The 24,491-nt window shown below is 35.9% G+C and overlaps 1 protein-coding gene across 1 annotated transcript; it reads left to right on the forward strand.

Moving 5' to 3' along the window:
* Nucleotides 1–6,917: 6,917 nt before the first annotated feature.
* Nucleotides 6,918–13,794, forward strand: LOC122649624 (ubiquitin domain-containing protein 1-like). The gene is made up of 4 exons (XM_043842855.1): nt 6,918–6,980; nt 9,204–9,326; nt 13,304–13,423; nt 13,541–13,794. Exons 1-4 carry the CDS (start codon nt 6,944–6,946, stop codon nt 13,603–13,605), a joined length of 345 nt encoding a protein of 114 aa, XP_043698790.1. The 5' UTR covers nt 6,918–6,943; the 3' UTR covers nt 13,606–13,794.
* Nucleotides 13,795–24,491: the final 10,697 nt, after the last annotated feature.

Genomic DNA, 24,491 nt, shown 5'->3' on the forward strand with positions numbered 1-24,491 from the left:
GAACAGAGACGAGCTTGACTTCAATGGAAGAGAGAGAGAGAAAGAGATGGAGTTCGTACCTCGCACTGAAGAAGAGAGACGAGCTTGATTTCAATGGTGCTCGCAGACAACCGGGAAAGCCCGTCTGAAGAAGACAACCGAGAGAGTTGAGTTGAGATGGGGTTTATCGGAGTCGAGGGTATTTTATCGGGAACAAAGAAACACCAATAGATTCTAGAGAAAATTATTTGGACACCCCCGTACTATGGCCATTTTGCTTAAGATTACCAATGTTTGAAACAAGTACTTTACACCCCTCAAAACCTGATGGTGTTAGTCTACTGTTATAATTTAAATAGAAATGTCTATTTTACCCTTATAATCTATTCAATAGAAAACAGTGAAATTAAAATTACCTATTTACCTTTCTTCTTCTTCTCCTTCCTTCTGCAACCACACCTCTTGCTGCAGCCCATCCCTTTCATCGTTGAACCATCGTACAGGGGGAAGAAGAAGAAGGAAGGGGTAAATCGATCTTTTTCTTTTTTTGTTTGTGGAAAGGGGGTAAAACTGTCACTTCAGTACCCTTTAAGGGTAGTTTAGGCATTACAAAAAATTTGACCAATGACATCATCACTAAATTGACGGACTTGACCTACTTGAAAGAAATGATAAACTGCAGGGGGTGTTCAAGTAATTGTTTCAAACATTGGTAATCATAAACAAAATGACCATAGTACAGGGGGTGTCCAAGTAATTTTCCCTAGATTCTAAAGTGTGTTCTTTTTCTTCGATTCAAACTCCTAGAACATAAAAACATATCGGTTATACCAAACACATTTCTGTTCTATTATCATTCCCGTAGAACAGATGAACAACAAGGCCATTTGTTAGAGGGGACTTAAATGGAGTGGGAAAATGCTGATGTAGCATTTCAAAATCTCATTCCAATTTTGTTAGGTTAATTTTGGGTGGAGAACTTACAAAAGCTCAGGGGACATCATTAATTGCCTTGTTTGTGTTCAAAATCCTACCTTTTTACCATCCAAAATTCCTTTGGTTAGTGTTTGTGGGAAAAGTAACTTTACCTCAACTCTACCTCAACACTTTCACCCTAACAAAACGTCACCAATATGTGAGTCTCATCTTCCCAATAAACAAACGGGCCCAAAAATATTCTCGTTGAGTATTAGTGTGTTACCAAACGAGGCTAATAAGAGACCTAAGAAAATCCAAGTGAAAACTCTCAAAGAATCATCGTTGATGCTAAAGTAGCATCTTCGTTAGGGTTATAGTCTCTCTCTCACTCTCTCACTCTCTCCCTCTCTCACATTTCAATAAATTTTTGCCATGAATATGAGATGGGCGTAGAAGAAAAGCCAAGGAAATAGTAGAGGCAAGAATAAGGAAGAAGAGTAGAAACAATGGCAACAAGAGAGCCCTTGCACTTTCCGCATGAATAGTTCAAGGATCCTATCGAGTAAGACAATCGATTGACAAGAAACCCTAACTTACAGAAGTTGTCTGCCAAGAATACCACACCATGTCATCAAACACATGGATTTTACATTGTATGTGGGAAATTAGTACAACTTTCCCAATCCCACCAAAACCCTTGTAGACAAACGGGGCCTTGGTGACCAATTCCAATTCAATCGGGAATCGGAATCAAAATCAGTTGATCATATTTTTTTTTGGAAGAAAGGAGCTTTGTATTATAATAAAAGAACTAATTTACATATGGTAGTAGTTCTTCGCAGCTGCATCCTCCCTTATAAGATGAGAGAGAGTAGGTGGAAGACTATTCGGACATAGGTGAACCTCTTAGCAAGAGTTTAAAAACCCTGCCAAGAAATCAGCACAGGAGTTGATTTCCCTGACATGGTGGGCGAACACAAATCAATTGATCATATTATGATACACTTCCTCAACCTATGATTGATGATGCTTTACTTGCTTGCTATCCCCTCAGTAAAGGGTAAGGGCAAATCTTTACCCTACCCTATAGGTAAGGGTAATGCTACTCCCTCACCCTACCCCACCTTACCATGCATATTCGTTACTTCCCTTAATTTATACGTTAACCCTACACAAGTTGAACAGGGGTCACCAAAGTGAAAAAGCACAAAAATTTTCACAAGGATGATTATAACAAGAGAAATGCTAGGAGAGCCCTAGCATTGCACCTAGCTATCTAGCGACTAGCAAGAAGCTCCTCTTCACAAAATTGCATTGCACCACATGGTATCTCTTAATCTCTAAAGATTAATTCTTTGTTCTGCGACCCACACACAAAAACTCTCGCACGGTAGGTCAAATGTGCAGAAATTTTTATATAGGTAAACCTCATACCTCCCATTTTCACTTGCTAAGTTATAGTCAAAACAAACTAGCAAGAGGGTTGCATGGATGTACATAGGAAGTTATGCGAATACATGGGTGAGGGTATATTATTGAATTTGAGTATGAAATTTAACACATGATTAATCTAATGCATCCCAGTTGCCACAATATCCTTCCACAAGGTGCAAACAAATGCGCAGTCCAAAAATACCAAGTTGGTCAAATGAACCAAAAAAACCCTTGCCCTGTTCTATAAAGGAACTTTTTATATACGAATCCCAATAAAATTGAGATGTCCTTTGGATGGATGCCAATTCTTTCCTGATACCTCCCAAGGAAAATCCCGAATTGGGTCCCAAATTGACGGGCTAGTGTGAGTTTATCCATGCGGTTATGCACTCTTCGAATAGGAATCCATTTTCTGAAAGATCTTGGCTTTCGTGCTTTGGTGGGTCGTCTAAGATCCTTTTGATGACCTATGTTGTGTGGAAGGGATACCTATATGATGCTGAGTTTACCAAAAGAAAAAGACCTTATGGTCCCCATTGTTATTATAATATTTTTTGGAGGGTCATGACTCATGATAATATGGACCCCAGGATCCATGCAAAAGGTCATAAAGCACTCTCTAAAACCAACATTTTGGGTTAGTATCAGTTATTAATACAATGGATTAAAACTCTAACATGATAACAAATGTCATCCTATTGAGTTTAATGATACCAATTCAAGGGTGCAACCGGCTAGGCTATGCTAATCTTTTAAAACTTCAACACAACCTTGGGTCCCCTTAACTCAGCCCAGGCCCAGCCCGAGCTCAGGTTTGAAAATCTCAATCCTAGCTCAAGCCTTACTTTTCTAAGTAGATTTAGGGCAAGCTTAATTGAGCTTGGGTATTTTTATAAGTGGAGGGTTCCCATGCTGCTGGTGTAAGAGGAATCTCTCACACCACACTAATGGTAGAATGAGATGATATAATCAACAGAGACCCACAAGGGTCAGGGAAGAGAAAGAAAAAACAAAATAAATAAAACATTGTGAGAGGTCATAAGTTAAAGAGTACATCATGGGAATCTTTTTTCCTTTCTATAATTAATACAAGCGGGTGGGTATGCGTAATTATATTGGTCCTACTATTTACTTTTTTCTGCTCAAGAAATTTGTAGTGTGAGTAATTTACAATTGAGACGACGAAAAAATAAATAAAAACTGCATAGAGAGATATATTCAGATCACCATATCTAGGTGTCAAGATTTACTTATCTTTTTTCATAATTTTTTCCTCAATCTAATCGAGTCCTAATCTTTCAAATTAGTGCTTATTGGCTTTCCTCTATCACCTTTCAAACTGTTCCGATCCGTTTTATTAAATTGTTAGAATTGAATGTCCCTAGTCTAGTGTGCCACTGTGGCCACAGGTGGTTGAGCTTGTACTTCTAATTTATTGTTCTTAGGTGATTAAATAGTTACTAGAATCCATGTATCATCATATCATTAAATAAACTTGAGTCTACAAAAATTTAAAGGATGAATCACTCCAAAAAATTTTAAATGGATCACTAAATTCTCAATTTGGGTTGAAACTTCTATTAGATTTCATTTAAGTTGGCAAAGTTTTTAGATATAAAAGGTATTTTATCCAATCCATTAATGATCAACAGTCCATAATTAAATTCAAATGTTTCCCTGAGCTTCTCTTCTCTATGTACAACTAAATATTTAAGTATGAGGAACACACAAAAAACACTCATGCTAAGCTTTATTGCAAAGGTGTTGCGGGTCTATTTCGTAGGAGCGAGAAAAAATGATTTCTCGAAGGCACACAACTACTACGATATTTGGATCTTCGATGAATTCAGGGAGCCAAAAACAGATGACTATACTATGAAACAAACAGAGGAAGGAGAGGTCTTCTTAAACACACTTCTAAGAATTCTGGACGGGCAAAAATGCAAACTTGATTCAAAATACACTAGGGTCTTCAATAAAAAGGTAAATGTGTCCGTAATCATTGTAGCCAACCAGATACCAAGCTGTATAAGGAAAGTGGGACCCTTACAATAAAGATTCATAAAAATGAGATTCTCATCAAACATAAAAGGAATAGATGAGAAAAGAATAATAGCCACACTAAATTTTTTATTAACACTTCTCAAGCTGTTATATAATTTGTAACCTTACATTTTTGCTCTTTTTTTAGAACTATTTTTTTTTTTAATGAGGAAAAATCCTGTCATTTCAAATGTATTATTTACTCGAAAAAATGTGCAAGTCAGTGACAACTTTTGATAACGATGTAATGATAAATCACTTTCAAATTGTTTTTGAAAACTATTTTTTGGCAATGTCTGACAAGAACTTATAGGAATAAAACTAGAGGTAATCAAAATAAGACGTCAATTTCTAAATACACCTATAGAGGTGTCATTTACACTCATATGATAGCATGAGGAAACATATATAGGAATTGTTAGACATCGGATTTCTTAAAATAATTATTATTTTAAAAAGATACCAATAGTCATTAGCTGTACGCCATAAAATTAAGTTTGTTACTTGAAAAACTATTTATTATTGTAGACAATTATCTGTTTGATTATACAATATTTGACCAACCAAAATAGACCTCGTAGTCCTCTTCCATGCTCTCGTATTCATTATTGTTGATTCTTAGCTTTGCCTTAGATCACTGATAAATACAAACTTCTTCCCATTATATTCCCATGCTCTTTTTTCCTTAAAGAGCATTGTGATGGGTGAAATCAACTTGCTTACTCAATCTACAATTATTATTTGTAATATATTATTAACTATCAATTTTTAAGATGTGATCTCCACATTAAAATCAATATTATAAAACATGATTGTTTTATCCAATGTTTAGACACTTAGACACCGGTTGATATGCATTATGGGAATGCATTCTAGGTTGATTTTTGAATTCTTGAGTGATACAAACAATTGGATAATCACCTTTGTTTTTATCATTCGAGAATTCAAAATCGACCTAGAATGCATTCCAAGAATACTTACCAAACAACTTTTTAAAATCACAAAGAATAAATGAGATTGATTATGATCAATTCTATTCCAAATCTACAAAACAATCATCAACAAAGAATAAATGAGTGATTGAAGGTGCTGACCTTTCAACCTTAACTTTCTTCTAAAGGAAGTAGTGCTCTGTGACTTCTCCCATTGCATTGATAAAGAAAGTTATTTACCAAAACAGAGATAAAGAAGGTTGGATACCCAAAAGTTGAGCCGTTTACTTTAATCGAGAAGTATCAAAAAGACATGCAAAAAAACAATTAGATGACAAAATTAATCATTGAAACTGGAAAACTCCATAATTGCCCTTAAAATAACCCCATTCTTATTGAGTTGATTTGTATAATGAATCTTTTAATTATGTACCTCAAAAAACAATTCTTTTTACCTTTTAGGTAAACCTCCATGCTCAATGGCTTGTGCCCATGAGGCCATGACCCAACACGTTCCATCATCAACTATCCCACCAAGATAAACATATCCCATATTCCTAATATATAGAAAAAAAAAGTTATATTCAATATTCAAGTTACCAAAATACCCCTATAAGAAATTCTCCAAACTATCTCTCTCTCTCTTTGCATAGCTGATCAGACCAGCCTGATTAAATCGACCAAAATCGATCTAACCAACTAAAGTCCTTATTAATTTGGTATTGATCCTAATTTTTAACTGCAAGGGATTGAAACAAATAGACCTAACTTAAGATCATTCGAAACGTACCATATAGACCAAATTTGAGAAAAAAAATCGTATATCTACAAAAAAGGGAGAAAGAATTCCACCCGGTCATGCAATGCACATCGCCATAAACCCTAGCAATGACCAGGGGTGCGGTGGTCATTTTATATGCCCTATGTCAGAGCACAGGGGCGGCGTGTCTGGTGGTGTTATTTCTCCCACAAAAAAATGAGACTGGACCATAATAGACCGTTAGAACGAACGATAAATCATAAAAACTAACCGGACCAATTTGATCCGATATATAAAAAACTTCAATTGGACCGGACCAAACCAACGGTTTGATACCTTACATTTCTTTCGCAATTGCATGTGGCAAAAGTAATAAAGGGTAGTGTAGTTTTCGTTTGTGCAAATTGAACACGAAAAGAAGTCGGCGCCGAGTCACTCGTTCATTTTCTTTGCCGAGTCACTCGTTTCAGCCGTCGTTGAAACTTGAGAGTTGTCGTAGACTTGAGAGAAAGAATACAAGAAAAAGTTATAAAATGGTGAAGAGTTATAAAACCAAACGCAATCACGCAAGGACATATATATACACGAATCAACTACCACACCAGTGATTACTCTCCTCGTTTCATACTTCCCCCGATTTTTCTTTCCTTTGATCCTCTCTCCTTCCATATTTGACCTCTCTTTTTTTCAGTCGCTCTGAACCCCTTTTAATCGCAATCTGCAAATCTCTCTTCCCACACAACACTTGCAAATTACTGTGAGCTCTCTCGGAATTCTCCACAAAATTCAGACTCTTACAGCTTACTGAGCTGATTTTCGGTTCTATTGTGTCGATGAAGACTGTCTGAGTGTTCGATCTGATTCTATCAACACACAAATGGGTTGCACTGGATCGACGCAGAAGAAAGGAGACGGTGAGTTTCTTGGTTTCGTTTCTCATCTTTATAGGTTTTCGTTGCATGTGTTTTTCTTCTTTCTTTTGTTTAATGAATTGAAACTGAAATTCGTTCAATCTTCGACTTCTTTTGCTTCACTTACTATTGTTTTGTTGCTGTATGAAACGTATGCGGTGTATGGTCTCTTTGTACTGAGAAACAGAAAAGGCTAAAAGAAGGCGAATGCATCGGTTTCTTGTATATTTCAGATTAGGAACTTGGTGATTTTCAGCTTTTTGAGTACTTCAACAGATCTTCATTGGTTTTTGGTTGTTGTTGATAAAAGATTTTATCATCTGCATTATGGATTCATGTTTTCATTTAGGTGTTATGGAGTTCGTGGAATGAATCTTGCTGCCTAGAATATCTCATGACGAGGCAACCGTCAATGCACTATTACATGAAGATTTAATTCTTTAGCATGGTCTTTTTTTCTTTCATAGGTAACATCTTAGGACGGGGCTTCTGTTAGAGATCTATGAAAAGCCAAATTTGACGCAGTGTGCAATTTAGATTATTTTCATTAAGACAATATAACGTATGGTTGGTCTTATCGGATTGTTAATCAAGATCTTGACCTTGCCTTGTCATTTCGGCATCTGCTTACTGTGAGCAACCTTAGTAGATGAGATTACTGTGTAATCAATCAGAGATGAAATTTCTTCCATAAATCGGCGGCTCTAGTTAGACTGTTGATTTCCTCGCAAACTGCAATATGGTCTTAGCATAATTTCAATGTGCTGCAACCAGTTATTTTCTTGTTCCTTCTCCATGAGTTTCTCAGGTGCCTCCATGTTCTGTTTGTGGTGCTGTTAGAGTTTTCACTTAAGGTCCATGTGGATTGTTATTTATTTATTTTTTTCAAACATCAATACTTCAGTTGTGCTAGAGGTGCAAGCTTGTTTGAGTCTCTAGAGTGTTGTAGTGCTATCTTTTCTTTTTGAACACCCCAGTGAAGCCAAAAGTGAAAGGTTAACATTAAGAACTGTTACATAAATAAGAAAACTAGGGTGGAGGGAGACTTGGCCTTTAAATAATGATTGCCTCATAAGTCCTTGCTTTGCCAACTCAGCCACTAGGAATTTTGTCAATCTCTGCCTCCTTGGGAGCAATATAGTGCATTTGGAGGTAGGAATTTTGCCTCTCTTATGAGATGACCAGCCTCCAATTACTACAGTTTCAAAGCCAACCAGCTACTGTAACGGAATCACATCAACAGGCAACCTAATTAAATTTCTGCTTCAAAGAACTTCTCAAACCTTATTACACAGCTTAAAACATCTGTTCCAATCATAAAACCATCCTCCACTGGACTTGAGAGTGCTTGATAACCTTACCTAAACTTTTATGTGAATTCAGCAATGTAATTAAGTTTGATGAGATTCCTTTGGGGGGGGGGGGGAGGGGAGACAACTAAGGCGTAGAGATCATAGAGGAGGGAGACAGCCCCCCCCCCCCCGCGGCCGGGGGTGGTCTGCTACGTCAACCTAGTCACAAAAATATAGATCCTTCATTACCTTAAACTATTCTTTCTATTATTTTTTTTCACTTGGTGGGGGGGGGGGGGTTGTCCCACCTCCCCACCCCCTCTCTCTCTCTTTGAGCAAGAGTCAGTTGTTGATCTTGGGATGGCAAAAAAATGGAGGAGGGTATCCTATGTAAGTAGTGCTTGAAAATACTCTTCATATTGCAGACTATTATGGTTTAAGTTTACAGTTGTGTCGTTCCTCTATTATTTACATTGAGTCTCCTGATGTGAAGTTCTTGAAAATATTGACATTAAGCTTTCAGAAATTAGCTTGCCCTGCTCCCCCCCACCCCCCCAAAGCATAAAATGGAGGGAGAAAACAATGCTCAGCTTTCTTGAGTAATTGCTTTGTTACTCAAATTGCTCATCAGTGTATACGGTTGGACTGGATCTTTTAGACCATGCCTCTTTTTTTTTTTTTTTTATTGTAGTTTTTCGAGAGTAATGTTTTTTCTTTCTGTCTTATAATGCTTTACTTTCATTTGAAAATTCATTTATGTTATTTGATTCATTAGAAACTGTGAGTTGTAAAAAATAATGTGAATGTGATTGGCACTATTTTTCTTTTTCTATAGTTACACAATATTAGTGACTATATATATATATATATAGTTGATACAATTTTGTAGCTGATCATTTCTTACTATAGAAGTTGATTGCTTTGATTCTCACAGAGAGTGCCAAGAAGATTCGCAAGCCAAAGCCTTGGAAGCATCCACAACCAATAACAGAGACACAGCTCAGGCAGATGCGCGATGAGTTCTGGGACACCTCTCCCCACTATGGTGGCCGCAAAGGTATTTTTTTCCTGACAAGGTAGAATCAATAGCTTTTCTAATTTTCAGCATTGTTAATGCTGATTGTTTGCATACCTGGTCTAATATTGATTGGGAAATTAAGCGGAAGATTGTCTATTTAAATAAAGATAACAGCTTAGTTACTACGCATTTTCCACCTTAGAATGTATGGGAATACGTCACCAAGTGTATAACCTGCTGAGCATGTTATTCTTTTATCTTGATGATGAAATAAATATCAACTTCCTCTCTCTATTTTATGTTTACATCCATCTATCCACCTATATTTCCTCTTCCACCCCACCCCCTCGAGTATGTGTGTTTGTGGTTGGTTTGAATGACTGCATAAACCAACCATCATGATGTGCTTGTTGCATTCCTTCTCTTTGTTTACTCGTTAGCTGTTATTTGTGTAGTACATTTGCTGCTAATTGAATTGACCATGTTTAGTTTATTGTTTATCATGTTTTGAACCATCTTCCAGAATTTTTGGCAAATATAATTTTTAACTTTAGCCTTTGTGGATATGTCAGAGTAGGTTCTTTTTATTAACCAATTAAAACTTTACTTAAATAGCCAGAAGAAACTGGAAGGCTTTGGTTGATATTAAGCATGTAGAGCAAACCATTTAATGCTAAGGATGTGGGTTATTGGGCCCAGTTGGTCCTATCTTTTAGTGTTACAAGTAATATCAAGTTGAAGGGAATGTTAAATTATAGGGGTCAGCTAAATTAGAGTAGGATTCTAATTGCTGTTTTGGTCGTTATTTGATTTGTCTTGAATATGAGGTAGTGACGGTATTTAGCTTCTGGCTCTGAGTCATAAATTATTTTTAAAAAAAAAATATTTTGCATTATCTTCTTCTATTTTTTGTTTGTTCTATTTGGTTAAGGATGTTTATGTTGTTTTTTCCCCTTTTGATAGATTAAGGATGTTGTATTGTTAGGTGTCACTTTGTTGGTTTGTCAAATCCTTGTATGGTTAGAATTCCAAATAATGGTGGGGCTAGTGTTGGACACGCAGTTTTTACATCCAGATGAAGATCAATCTGAAAAGGCCTGGTTCTTTTTCTATTCTGGTTTTTGGGATTTTCAACCAAACTAAAGAAAGAGGCTGGATCTGTTATTTATTTATTTTCTCTTTTTGGTTCGACTGTGACTTTGGTTGGAAACTTTGACATTTATTTATATTGTAGAGATCATGTGACCTATTTTCAATGGGGGATATCTTCCCTGCTAATTCTTCACTGTTTTAGTGAAGCTAAAGTAGTATTGTTAACCTCACATCATTGTGTTACCTAATTTCAAGTTCTTATACGTAATCTACCCAGGATAATATAAATACTGGTATTGGATCCTGAATAATTCCTGGGGGATATGAATCCTGATTGGTATGGATAAACCGGTCCACACAGATGAACTGATCTTGCGTTGAAGACCAATATTGCCAGTGGCTTGCGGATCTAGTAAACCAGTCCCCACAGATCAGATGATCATTCCCATCCAATCCAACTGGGATCAACTTTTGCTTAAATCTAACCAAAGATTAATCCAATTCTCATTGATTCCAGGACCTAGCTTTGCCCTCCCAATGGCTAGCAGAAATTTGTTCAAGACCATCTCTAGCCGCTCGTAGCCCTGATCTTTTCTTTTTCAGTGCCTCAAAAGAAACCTCTTCAAAACCCAAAACTCCACCTACAGATGCTAGATACTTTTTGGTTCTTGACCTATAGATAATTTTACCTTAAGCCAACCAATTATAACTCAGATTTCATCTTTTCATGTCCCTTCATTTTTTCCTTTCAACCTTGACCTCAGTGCTTATTAAAATCCTCACTTCTCTTTGCTTCCTTCCATTTGAATTGCAGACCATCGTCTAATGATCCCATCCTCTTTTTGACAGAATCGCCACTTCAAATTTGCCTTGTTAATTCCTATCTAAAAGAAGAGGATCTAGGAGGTCCTATTGGGCATGATTTTTTAGGAAAAACTTGATGAGAGATTTATCAAATGGTTGATCAGTAGTTGATCCAATTTGCCTTGTTAATTCCTATCTAAAAAGAAGAGGATCTAGGAGGTCCTATTGGGCATGATTTTTTAGGAAAAACTTGATGAGAGATTTTATCAAATGGTTGATCAGTAGTTGATAGCTGGTCAAATATTGCAGAAAAAGGAAGCATAAGTTAGTGGGTTTTAAGGAGAATTAGGGTTTGGTGTTTGAGAAACGTTTGTGGAAAGGATTTGGTATTGGAATTAAGATGAAACAAGGGTTTTAAAAGATCAGTCAATTAACATGGTTTTATACATGTATTTTTAGAAGCTGAAATTATGGTTTGAGATGGAATCTGTCAAATGGGTAAACATTGATATTTTTGTTGTGATAGTAATGTGAGTATGAAATTCTTTCATAGGTGATAGCTAATCAATCAATTTGGGTAGCCAGATCCTTATCAACTGCATTGTGGTGATGTCGACTACTTCTCAAAATTGATTGATGTCACATTGGGTGATGGAATACTTCTTATCTGGTTAACTAGTTGCTAGTCAGTAAGCCCATGGAGTGTTGATTTGTATTTCATATAAAAGACCAAGAAAATATTATTAGGACACTTATTATCTCAACAGGAATGATCCTTCCAACTAGGCTTTTATTAAGCCTAAAAGCACGTGGAAATTTTCTTTTGCCCTCTTGTAAATTGGATTGTTCTAAGCTCTGACGGTTAATTGTCTTGTTTAAAATCTTTAGGTGGACAATTTTCTTTTCATATCGAAAACAGTACCATTTGCGGGCCTTGGTGCAACGGTAAGGTTGCTCCATTGTGACCAAGTGGTCACGGGTTCGAGTCTGGAAACAGCCTTTTTGTGAAAGCAAGGGTAAGGCTGCATACATCATGACCCTCTCCAGACCCCGCAGTGGGGGGAACCTCGTGCACTGGGTACACCCTTTATGGAAAACAGTACGGTTTGATTTTTTATTTTGCATCTGAATTTCAAGTGACTGATAAGTAAATATGAATTGCTTATGAAAACAAACTTCAGGTATCACATCTCCATTTGAATTATAATTGTGAACATTGGGGGTGATTGTGTTGAGTGAGGGTTTTACTGGAAGTGAGTACCTTGTAGAAGCGTTGTCTGTCTTTTGACATGTGCTCACTGCTCAGTAATTACTGGGTGCTAGTTTGCAACGCTCATTTTTTGTGTGGACACATACCATTGATGATGTCATGATGATCACACTGACCTTTTAAACTTTAGGGTGCTAACTTCAAATTAAGAGAGGAATAGATTGCATGAGATGGGACAAAAGTAGGACTTAGGAAATTAAATCAGCACTAAAGAAGCTTAGAGGGAACATAAGTTTCAACTTTATACTCTCCTGTCTTATAATGCATTTTGATGGAGTTTTGGACTCTGTCTTACTTTCACTGTATTTCAGATTGAAAGTATGCTTCAGGTTTGGCAGATGCTGAAGCCTGACTGCAGAGAATTGAGGAACTGTTTTATTTTGCATGGAACTATTGTTGCGTTAAAAGATATATTAAGGGTTAATTGGTTCCTGCTCTTTTGTTACTAGACTTCGTTAACCATGCTAGCAGATGGGTTAAGATTTTTTTTTCTCCTTTTAATTTATAGTAGAATTGTGCTTCCACTGATATCTTTTGCCAAAGGTATGACATGAGCACTACGTATTCTGTCATATTCTAGCTTAGTTATTTCTCGAGAAAGGAGGGGAAAAACGATTCATTTGTTGTGATTTTCTTGCCGTTTCTTGTTACTGTATTTTAGTTTTTTTTTTTTTGGGTGTGTGTGAAAATTAAATATCAGGTTCAGTGGTAGTTGTTTCTCATTCTGTCCAAAAAGGACTTATCTTGAACTTGTTAGGGTGTCTGAAGTGGCTTTTTGAGCATTTTTCTTTTTTAATTGAAACAATAAAGAAATGAAGAAGTGAAGTTTGAACCTTTGCATTATTGTCAGAAATCTGGGATGCACTGCGAGCTGCTGCTGAGGCTGATATAACTCTTGCACAAGCAATTGTTGACAGTGCGGGTATCATTGTTGCAAGTGCCGACTTGACAACATGCTATGATGAGAGAGGTATCCACCTTTTGTTTTTGTATCCTTTGGTTTCAGTAGTTTCTTTGTATTTCATCCAATTCCCTTGCAACTTCTTTCCTTAATTAATTTTTTACTCTTACAAAACTACTTTTGCAGGCGCAAAGTATGACCTGCCCAAATATGTTATGAGTGAGCCAACCAACTTAATTCGAGACAGTTAACCACAGAAGTAGGCCTTGCTTCATTGAAATTGAATGTAAATAATGTAAATTTCTTTCTCATTCTCTTTTCATATGTTTACTGGGAGTTTGGTTGGTTTCTTCTTGATACAATTCTTTTGGATTGAACTTCTCAAAACTTGTGGGGAAAATTGATGCAGTTTAACTCAAAGCAAGAAAACATACTTTCTGAAGTACCTCTTTTTCCCCGAGGAATATACTGGTGCTTGGTGGTGAAAATTTCTCTCTGTTTTTTTTTGGCCTTCAAATTTTTCTGTGGAATGCACTTCTTGTTAGGGAGCAATTGATCTTTCTCAGAAGTGTGACCGATCTTGGGAGGTGGATTAGAATGAGTATAACATGACTGCTAACCTGACAGTTTGGTTCTCTGTCTACATCTGAATTTGACAATTGTTTTTTTAATGAAAACTTGAAGTTGACAAATTGAGGTGTACATACAAAAACAAAATCTTTTTCTTTACCTGCTCTGGGGATAACTGACCCTATCAGGATCTCTCTCCGAGCCTTTTTACAATCCAAAATGCAGAGAAGGCTTCCAAGAAGCCAAGTAAACGGGAGCAGCTTGGGTGGGTCTCAACCTGGCCTTGTTTGATGAGTAATTTTTAATCCTTTAGGACCAGTTGGGCAAGACTTTTGGAGCTCGGGGTTGGGCAAGATTGGGACATTTGAATAGGTTATTCCTAACTTAGATTCCCTTCGTCCTGGGACTTGAGAAGCGAATGGAGGGTGCTTCAATTTAATTAATCGGAACAGTTTCTTGATGGGGATTGCCTGATGAAATCAGATGGGTCTGTCCTTTCCAGCCCCCTAGGGCTCTATTCTTTCTCTAAGTAATCTAGAAGTTCCAATATCCTTTCTTGTTGTGATTTCGCTGCAAAATCTCCAAGCAACCTTAAACCTGAAATTCCATTGAAGTAAGATCATAACAATGAGAGAGTGCATAACAATAATTATAATACCACTACATATCCAATAGACATACATGGGATGCATAACACTACAGGATGAAGATTGAATTAGACATTAAAATTTGAAATTATGTGGCTAATCCAGATTCCAGACCATGTCAACCCTAATTAATGGTCGGGTCACTTGTCACCATAAAGACATCAAAATTCAAAACCGACATATTTTTGTATGTTTTAATGCATCATACAAAAAGTTTTAGGTGCCTTAAAAGCACACAAAAAAATCAATTTTCAGCTAAATTTTACTCTTGATAGGTCACTGATTTATCTTTCTCCGAGTGAGGGATCAGATCGTGATACCATTGCCCAAATGCGGCTCGTTGTGAGCTGGTCACTGGTGGTGTTTCAAATCGGGACTAACCCTGCAAGTCTTTGATATTTCCAGGTTGACGCTAAGAGGGGGTGGGCCACTGAAATTCTTTCCAAATTTTCCAATACACCTACGGACACTCCTTTGGTATTCCCAACACAGATGGTACAATGACTATCCGCTCTCACGATATTGCATACACAACTCAATTTCGTTGATAAACACATTGATAACATAATCTCACTTCTGCCTTAAGTGGCTCTTGTGCCTCACTTATGCTCGGATGCAGTACCTAAGAGGGCAAGTTCCGTTTCACAGTGAATCACTTCCAGGCTGGCATGCCTTCAATCTCTCTTGAAAGTGGCCCTTGTGTGCCTCACTTATGCATGGGTGATATTTTCTATCAGTCGGACGCCTTTTTCTCTCTTGCCGTGGGGACGCATACATAGAGATGCGCAAACACAAATACTGATACAAAGGTCTTCAACCAAAACTTGATTGTCCGGGGTAGCCCCGAGTTTATCGATCACACACACACACTAGTTTATCTACCTTTACCTTGCTACCACAAAGTGGCCAAGTCTACTAGACAGTGCACACCCACCTTGTCATCACTGTGGTACTCTAATATTTTCAAGCAAATACAAATGCAAATGACACCAAATATACATGGTTCGGCAGTGTGCCTGCATCCATGGAGGCACGCCGGGCTCAACGTCTACTCAACCACTAGTGCTTTTTAACTGTAATATTAACGGCTCAGGAATACTCTATCCTGCTTCAACATTTGCCTACATGGATACATAAATACAAGAGTTAGAATCCTGATGGTGTATTTCAGCCACAACAATGACTCATTAGCAACCTCTCATGCTTCAACCCTTGACGATCTCAATGGCAAGAATTACAATCCCCAAATCCTAAACAAGTCCCAATTTGCTAGGTTTACAATATTAAATCCATAAAATCAAGTCCCCAAAATTACAATCAAGGTCTATGTTATTTGACAATAACCAAATTCTAGAACAATAAAACTAGGGATTTGCGATGCAAATTACCTCTACTAGTGTAATCCCGTTGATGACAGTCTTCTTCGGTGCGTAGGAATCAAGTTGACTGTACTATGAACATCAATACAACCATTTCAAACATCAAACCCTTCTCAGCAGTAAATTAGGTTTTACAATAGTAAAATACATCTCCCTAGGTATTCCCATAGCGTATTGCCACTCTAATGCAAAAAATAATACCTTGATACGATCTTTGCATCGAAGTACGTGTTATGACAATCATAGCATCTTCAACAGAAATAAACAGGGGTCTTTTGCTCACTGGAACTCTCATATGAAGGTTTATTCAAGTTTGATCGTTTTCCTAAGAATTTTGCAAAAAATGGCGTTCAATTTAAACTTAAAATGAGTCCAAAAAGCCAATTTCAAGTAAACCCTGCAAACTCGGGGCATAAATGTGATTTTCAAAAAGATTCATGACTTTGGACCGGTTTTGTCTGGGTTTGGGTCTCTAAAGCCTATCATGTGGGTCCAACAAGGTTTGGAATTAGTTATTTAATAGGTTATTTAAGTCTTAAAAGTCTTTTATTTGTTTGGGGTTACCTACGTAGGAGTTAGAAAGAGTTATAGTTTGAATTGCAAGTTGTTATTTTCAGTTTCATAGTCTATGTAGGAGTCTTGTTATTTTCTTCTTTAAATATTTGCTTGTAACCCAACAATAGACATAGTGAATTGAATAGAAAGTTTATTTGAGTTATACTCAGTGAGAATGTGATTGTGCATGTGGTTCCCTTTCCTCCCTTGCAATTCTGAGCTTCATCTCAGATTTCTTCCCACACCTTACCGACCCTCCACCACTCACCCTCAAGTTGGAGTATACATATATCAAAAGAAGGCTCCAACTTGGACCAATAAGAATAGATATTAAAAGCTGCATCAATCTTGAGCAAAAACAATTGTGGTAGACGTCAGTGAGCACAAGGAGAACTTCACCTAGGTAGCAGTATAAACTCAAGCATATCAACCATCAACAATGTCAGTAGATAATAATCTTCATGTTGAATGAAACTTCAATCAACAACAAGCAAAATATGTGATAGTGAACACTAACTGCAATCCATAATATCATATCAACAACAACAATATCAAAGACACTTCACAAATAAGGCCTGTAGTAGGTCATCTTTTCAAAGAAAGATAAAAGTGCAACATCCAATTGTTACATTAAAAACCCTTCTCAAGGAAGGCAGGTAGTAAGTATTATTCTGCTCAAACAAAGGTAGATATAGAGCCTCAAACAAAAGTCTCATATAAAAACTCTAATGATAAATAGGCAGTATACATTATTATGGACTTGATAGACAATACGGGTACTGTGGATTAGATAACATCAGATTGTTATAGACCAAATAAATATGAATGTTGTTGAATACGATGAAAAGAAAAGGGCGTACCTAGTGCATGAGGCTCCCGCCACTACGGGGTCTAAGGAGGGTCATAATGTTGTTGAATACAATTTTCATAGATAAAATTATTTTCGAGGACACAAAAAAATAAGTAATAGTAATTTTTAGATAGAATTAGTCTTGAGTTGATGACTTGAGCATATAAGAGAATAATAATCTTCAATCTCTCCCTCACGTATAGCATTACATGTGGATAAATAATGACCATCAATAATCAACATCTCAAAGGATGAACACAAAAAATCCTATAATCAAATAGTTGCAAATAATTTCCAATCTCTTTCTAATTGTAGCAAATAATCTCAATGCAAATAAGACCCCAACAAATAATTTACAATCACCCCTCACGATAGCAAATAATTGTCACCCAAGTGCCGATTTTCAAAAATTGTCAAATCCCAACTTGATGCGAACTAGGGGCCCACCCAAGCAATAATATGACAAATAAGCTTAATGACAATTTCGTAAATTCGTGTCACACTAAGAGGACCACCCAAGCAAAAAATACCAAATAAATTATCTAGAGTTCCAAAACCCAGCTTGGATGGCTTATGGGCCCACCCAATCAATAAGACATCAAATATGAAAAGGCAATGGGAGTTTGATAAATAATCAGAATTTTTTTACAAGGGAGATGTTTTTTTGGTAAAGTGCAAGGGAGAATTGATAACTAAAGAAGAAGGAATGACAATAGTGTAAATATAGCAAAGTTAAAAGGGGAATGGCACGGATGTTATTTAGTTGAAATCCATATTTTAATTCAAACTAAGGTAATCTTAGAAGAGTATGTAAAATATGGACAAGGGAGGATTAGTAGTAAAGGAAAGAGTAAACATTAAAATCAATCATCATAAAATTAGTTTTATGAAGTATGGCCTACACGAGCATTCTCATGTGTCTATCTCTCTAAAAATGTCTTTTCACATGTAAAGGAGAGAGATAGATTCATAGGAGTGCTGGCATAGGCCACACTCCCGGACATAGAATTATCTCCCATATTAAAAATACATACCACCATAAACCATTCTTAACCTTTTGGGATTGGTGTGTGGTTTGTGTGATTATACTTTTAATAAAAAAAAAAAAAAAACCCATGCTGAAATTATGAACACAAGTGTGTGGTTTGTGTGATTACACTAACAAAGGGTCCTTCTATACGTGAAGAGCAGGTAGCACTTAACCCAATTAGTATTTAGTACTCAGAGAGAGAGTTCAGAATTTTTTTGCCATGGTTATAATAACCTTGTAAAACTAAAATCCCTAAAAGCTAAAACTTCTCAAAAGTTAAAAAAGGTTACAAACCCTCGACTAGTCGACCTAAACCATTTTTTTAATCTCTGCGGAGTCTGCGCAAACAAAGGCGGAAGGTTACTCTTTTCCGGCACTGCTATTTCGGCAACTAGACTCAGGCGAAGGCCGTGAAGCTTCCTCGGTTCCTCCTATCTTTCCGTCTCCGGCAACTCGGCAAGGTAAGTAGTCCCTACTCCCTAGTCGTCTTCTTCTACTCCTCTGTTTTCCTTTTTGTTTTTTCTTTGCTTGGATAGCTGTTCTGCTTCTTCTGCTTCTTCTTCTCTGTAACGCACTAACGCCTGCTGCTGCTTCTTTTATTTTTTTTTGCTTGAATGCTTGGTTAACTGCTCTTCTTCTTCTCTGTAGTCTGTAACGCCTCTGTTTTTCTTTGGCTTTGTTTAACTGCTGCTGCTTCTTTTCTGTTTTTTTTTTTTTGCTTTGTTTAACTGCTGCTTCTTCTTCTCTGTAGTCTGTAACGCCTCCTTTCTTAATTTATAATGTTTGATTATTCTGAATTTTTATGTATCATGTATGATTTTTCATTTTGATGACTTGAGGTGGCTTAAATTTAGTTTTGAATGATATAAGGAATGGTACTATTATGCATCATGCCATTATGTTGTTGGGGAGGGGGGGGGGGGAAGGGGGAAAACTAACACTAGACCGCTTTTACTGCTTAGGCGACCGCGATAGGCCTCCATTGCCTTGGACCGCCATGCTGCCGTGGACCGCCATGCTGCCGTGACAGCTATGGTGTGTAACATTCCATATTTTGCAGACTCTCATTGCCTTTGTCAATTTCAAACTTCAATCATTCTATAAATGTGAAGTATCCACCCATTCTTGATCCTCGGCTGGAGGCTTTTGCGGCAGGTATGGTGTACCTGGTTCATATTTATTATCTTCTCGGGCTTCTTTATCTATTGCAATATCATCCTATTGTTAGTTCTTTATGACTTTATTTGGCTGTGCTTGTTTCTAGTAGCCATCTCTTAGCGAAGCTATCCATGTGCTATCTCCGTAAAGTTTATTGCTTGTTTGTTCTCCTGCCCTTTTGTAGATTTTTATGCACCATCCAGATATTTTGCTGCTAATTCTAAATTGACTATGAGTGACTCTCAAGATGTGAATTCATCTGGATCAAAGCAAGTTGAGGTTTTAAAAAGGGATTCAAGAAATGATAAATCTGAGCTAAGACTTGCTCAACTTCAACATCAACTTCTTGCTAATGAACTGGGCACATTGATGCATCTTGTAAAGGATGGTGATGATGATGATGCGGAAGAAGAGAATGCAAGTTCCTTTTTAAAAATTTGAAGTTCTCTTTAAGTACTAAGGTGAGTTCATTTGTGTATCCTGGGAAAAGTATCATTATGTTTCTTCAATTGCTTCAGATCTTAAAAAACTAGCTTTTCTTTGTTTTTAGGTCCCGAGAGTCATTTTAATTTATCATTCCAGCTTTTTGGAGGTTTGGTTTCCATCACATCTTATGAATTTTGAAAGTTTTTAATCCCTTATCATACTTATTTTAGTTAGGTTAAAATTCGACAAATTAGATTAATTATGGGTTAATTTTATAATGTGAATTCACTTGTGCACCATCCAAATTTGCCATGTGGCAAATAAAAAGTGATTTAGTCACATGCAACATGTTACGTAGAGTTTTGACATGAAGATTTCGTTTAATTGGATTACAAAATTAGTTCCATGTCTGAAATATTTGAAGTGGATATGGATCGGTTTTTGTAAAAATATTAATTTCATTAATAAGCATCATACTATATTTGCCTATCAGGAAAAATAAAAATAAATGGTGCAAATGTAAAAAAAAAAAACCAAATTGATCAATCGTGTAATCGGGAGACACAATACGCCATCCATCTATCGATAATGTAAAGCAATAAAAAAAAAGATTTGGCAGGTGATCTATAACTAATCCAATTACCCAACATTCACACTCAAAATGGATTCTTGAGTTGCCAATTTCAAAACTTTGGTAGATTTGCGCCATTGTGAGGTTGTCTATATAAATCATTAACCACTGCAGGCGGTTTCTGTCAAAATCATTTTTGAGAATTGAACTAAATTAACTGGAGAAAGCAAGAATGGAGAGAGAGATAAAGAAAGAAGCAGAAAGAGAGCAAAATAGGAGAAAAAGAGATGAGTGATGATGGAAATATGGAGACAAGTAATGCAGAGAAAGATTTCAAAACTGAGATGAAAAATGAAGAAGAAGATATAAACAACTTTGCTATAGATTCTCATCATTAGAATTTGTGTTCTAATATTTGTTTTTGCCATTCTTTGGTAGTTTTAGGTTGTCAGGGTTGTTGCTCTGTTGTTTTACTAGGTTCTTGTTAAGTTTATTTTTCCTGTTAAACTGTATACGAACTTTAGGCATTTCAAATTTTTTTTTTTAAAGTTTTAAGTTTACATTTTTTAATTTGTATTGAGTTCTAGTTTAAAAATTTCTTACATACTTAAATCTTGAAATTTAAAAAAAAAAAAATTTTGATTATGATTTTCTTTTCTATGTTTTACGTTTCTAATATAATTGTTCTTATTTATTACTATTTGTTTGCTCATCAATGTATTTTTTGTTTGTTTTTATGAGTTCATTTTTAGCTTATTGGAATTCTGAGATTTCCTTAAACATTTTTCTGTTTTTCTCTTTAATTTGAGCAATTGCGTATTTGTTTTATATGAGTTCTTTGTTTAGTGGAATATGATAATTTGTAGTTAAAGACAACAGTGTGCATTTGTTGAATTCTTCTTTGATAACCAATGGTGGGGCACATGCAAAGAAGTTTCTGGATGACTTTGAGAAAACAGATTTTTAAGGTTCTTTAAATCACTGATTTTTATAATGGTAGAAGACAGAAGTCTAAAAGATATTCGTTTACCTGCATTTCTTCATCTCATGGAAACATGTTGGGTCACCACTTACTTACAAGCCATTTATAGTCATCAAGTTACGTACATAATTCATAATTGTAAAAAACATGAAATCTAAGGTCGCCTCATAGCTGCCCTCGATTTGATGTCTAGAGAAATTCTTAATGCATCATTACAGGCAGTAGTTTCCATTTTCGTAATTGAATTCAATGAGGAAATACTTTCTGGTATATTAAGGGTTTTAGTATACCAGCAACATCCAATATTTTGAGTCATTATCCTTTTTATTAATAGTTTCTTGAAGGATGTTGTGGAGTACCAAAAGCAGAGATGGATGTTAGATTTCAAAATTGAAAATGAACTATATAGTCATCTCTTGGATTTCATCGTTGGATTCTTAAAGCCCATTGAAGCAGTAGTATCTGATACAGTTTCGGCATGATGTGCATCGAGTTGATTATATGCTGTTTTATATTGACACCGTACTTAGTCATACTTTCTACAAGGATATGGATTTGTAATATATGGTTGAAGCCTTATGTTTTTCTCTTGAGCATGGAGATTTAATAATGAATAAGGTTGGGTTTGGATGTCTTGCATCGGTCGTTAGGTCTAACTATCATATAGTTGGACCTCAACTTCGATTGATCATAATAGAAAGTTTTGTTGTGATAGATGGGTACGACATAATGAAAGCAGCATTTGCTGATAAATTTTTTCAAGTCTTATGCAATGTTGGTGAAGAAGAAGAAGAAAGTGTAGAAAGAGTCAACTTTTACACTCATATTCTTGAAGTCCCTTTTTCGTACCAAAAAAAGGTCAACTAACAAAGACGCTCGTTAAGCTAAGGCCTTTTGAGAGACAAATTCAATTCCAAAAAAAGATTTGAGTCTAAAACCAGATGCTGGTGAAGTAGATAAGGATTGAGATGATTTTGAAGCTAGGGTGATGAAGAAGGGGCTTAGCGTTGATTTCAAATATGAAGAACTAGTTAGAAAACCCTTCTTTTGGTACGAAAAAAGGGACATCTAGGAGAAGGGTAAAAGCTGGCTCTCTTTACACTTTCTTCTTCTTCACCAACTTTGCATAAGACTTGGAAAAAGTTATCAGTAAATGCTGCTTTCATTATGTCAGATTCATCTATCACAATAAGACTTTCTGTCATGATCAATCGAAGTTAAAGTCCAACTATATGATAGTTAGACCTAACGACTGATGCAAGACATCCAAATCCAGCTTTCTTTATTCTTAAATCCTCATACTCAAGGGAAAATATAAGACTTCAACTATATCCTACCGATTCGTATGCTTGTAGAAAGTATGACCAGATATAGTGTTAATATAAAACAACATGTAACTCGATGCACACCATGCCAAAATTGTAGCAGATTTCACTACTTCAATGGGCTTTAAGAATCCAAGATGAAATCCAACAGATGACTGCACAGTTCATTTGAATTTCGAAATTTAACATCTGTCCCTACTTTTGATACTCCCCAACATCCTTCAAGAAATTACCGATAAAAGGGATAATGACTCCAGATATTGGATGTTGCTGGCATACTAAAGCCTTCAATGTACCAGAAAATATTTCCTCATTGAATTCAAAAACTGAAATGGAAACTATTGCCTGTAATGATGTATTAAAAATTTATCCAGGCATCAAATTGAGGGCAGATATGAGGCGACATTGGATTTCAGGTTTTTTACAACTGTGAATTATGTATGTAACTTGATGAGTATGAATGGCTCGTGAGTAAATGACAACCCAACATGTTTCCATGAGGCGAAGAAATGCCGACAAACGAATATCTTTTAGATTTCAGTCTTCTAACATTATAGAAATCAGTGATTTAAAAAACCTTCGAAAATCTACTTTCACAAAATCATCCAAAAACTTCTTTCCACGGACCTCAACATTGGTTATCAAAGAAGAATTCAACAAATGCACATTGTTGTCTATAACTACAAATTATCATATTCCACTAAGCAAAGAACGCTCATATAAAACAAATACGCAATTGCTAAAGTTAAAGAGATAAACAGAAAATTATTTAAGGAAATCTCAGAATTCCAATAAGTTGAATATGAACTTACTTAATAAAAACAAACAAAAAATACATTGATGAGAAACAAACAAATCTAATTTTATGAGTAAAAGAAATAATAAAATAGAGCTTCGTAGATTGATACAGGAAACTGCTAATAAAACTCTAGATATTTAACCAAAATTGACATATGATGATCTCTACTCTAGTTAAAAAAATAAAATTAATATCCATAAAGAAGAGATTGAACAAGAAACAAATAGTAGTACCTGCTAATACGATGAAAACACTCACATGGGAAGTAAACAAAAATTAATAAATAAGAAGACTTGTATGGGAAACGTAAAACTTAAAAAAGAAAATTGTAATCAAAATTTTAAAAAATCTCAAATTTAAGTCGGTAAGAGATTCTTAAACTCGAACTCGTTACAAAATTCAGAATACAAAACTTGAAAACTTTGACTAAAAGCAAGATCGAAATGCCTAAAGTTCGTGTACAGTTCAGTAGGAAAGAGAAACTTAACAAGAACATACTGAAACAACAGAGTAACAACTCTGGCAACTTAAAATTACCAAAGATTAACAAAAGAAATATCAGAACACAAATTCCAATGATGAGAATCTATAGCAAAGTTGTTCATATCTTCTTTTTCATCTTTTATTTTAGTTTTGGTCTTTTTTTCCGCATTGCTCGTCTCCATATCTCCACCATTACTCATCTCATTTTCTCCTATTTCTCTCTCTCTTTCTACTTCTTTCTTTATCTCTCCCACCATTCTTGCTTTTTCGAGTTTATTCAGTTCGATTCTCAAAAATGATTTTGGCGGAAACCACTTGCAGTGGCTAGTGGTTTATATAGGCAACCTTGCAATAGCTCAAAT

The sequence above is a fragment of the Telopea speciosissima genome, chromosome 2, assembly GCF_018873765.1.
Source record: "Telopea speciosissima isolate NSW1024214 ecotype Mountain lineage chromosome 2, Tspe_v1, whole genome shotgun sequence".
NCBI lineage: Eukaryota > Viridiplantae > Streptophyta > Magnoliopsida > Proteales > Proteaceae > Telopea > Telopea speciosissima.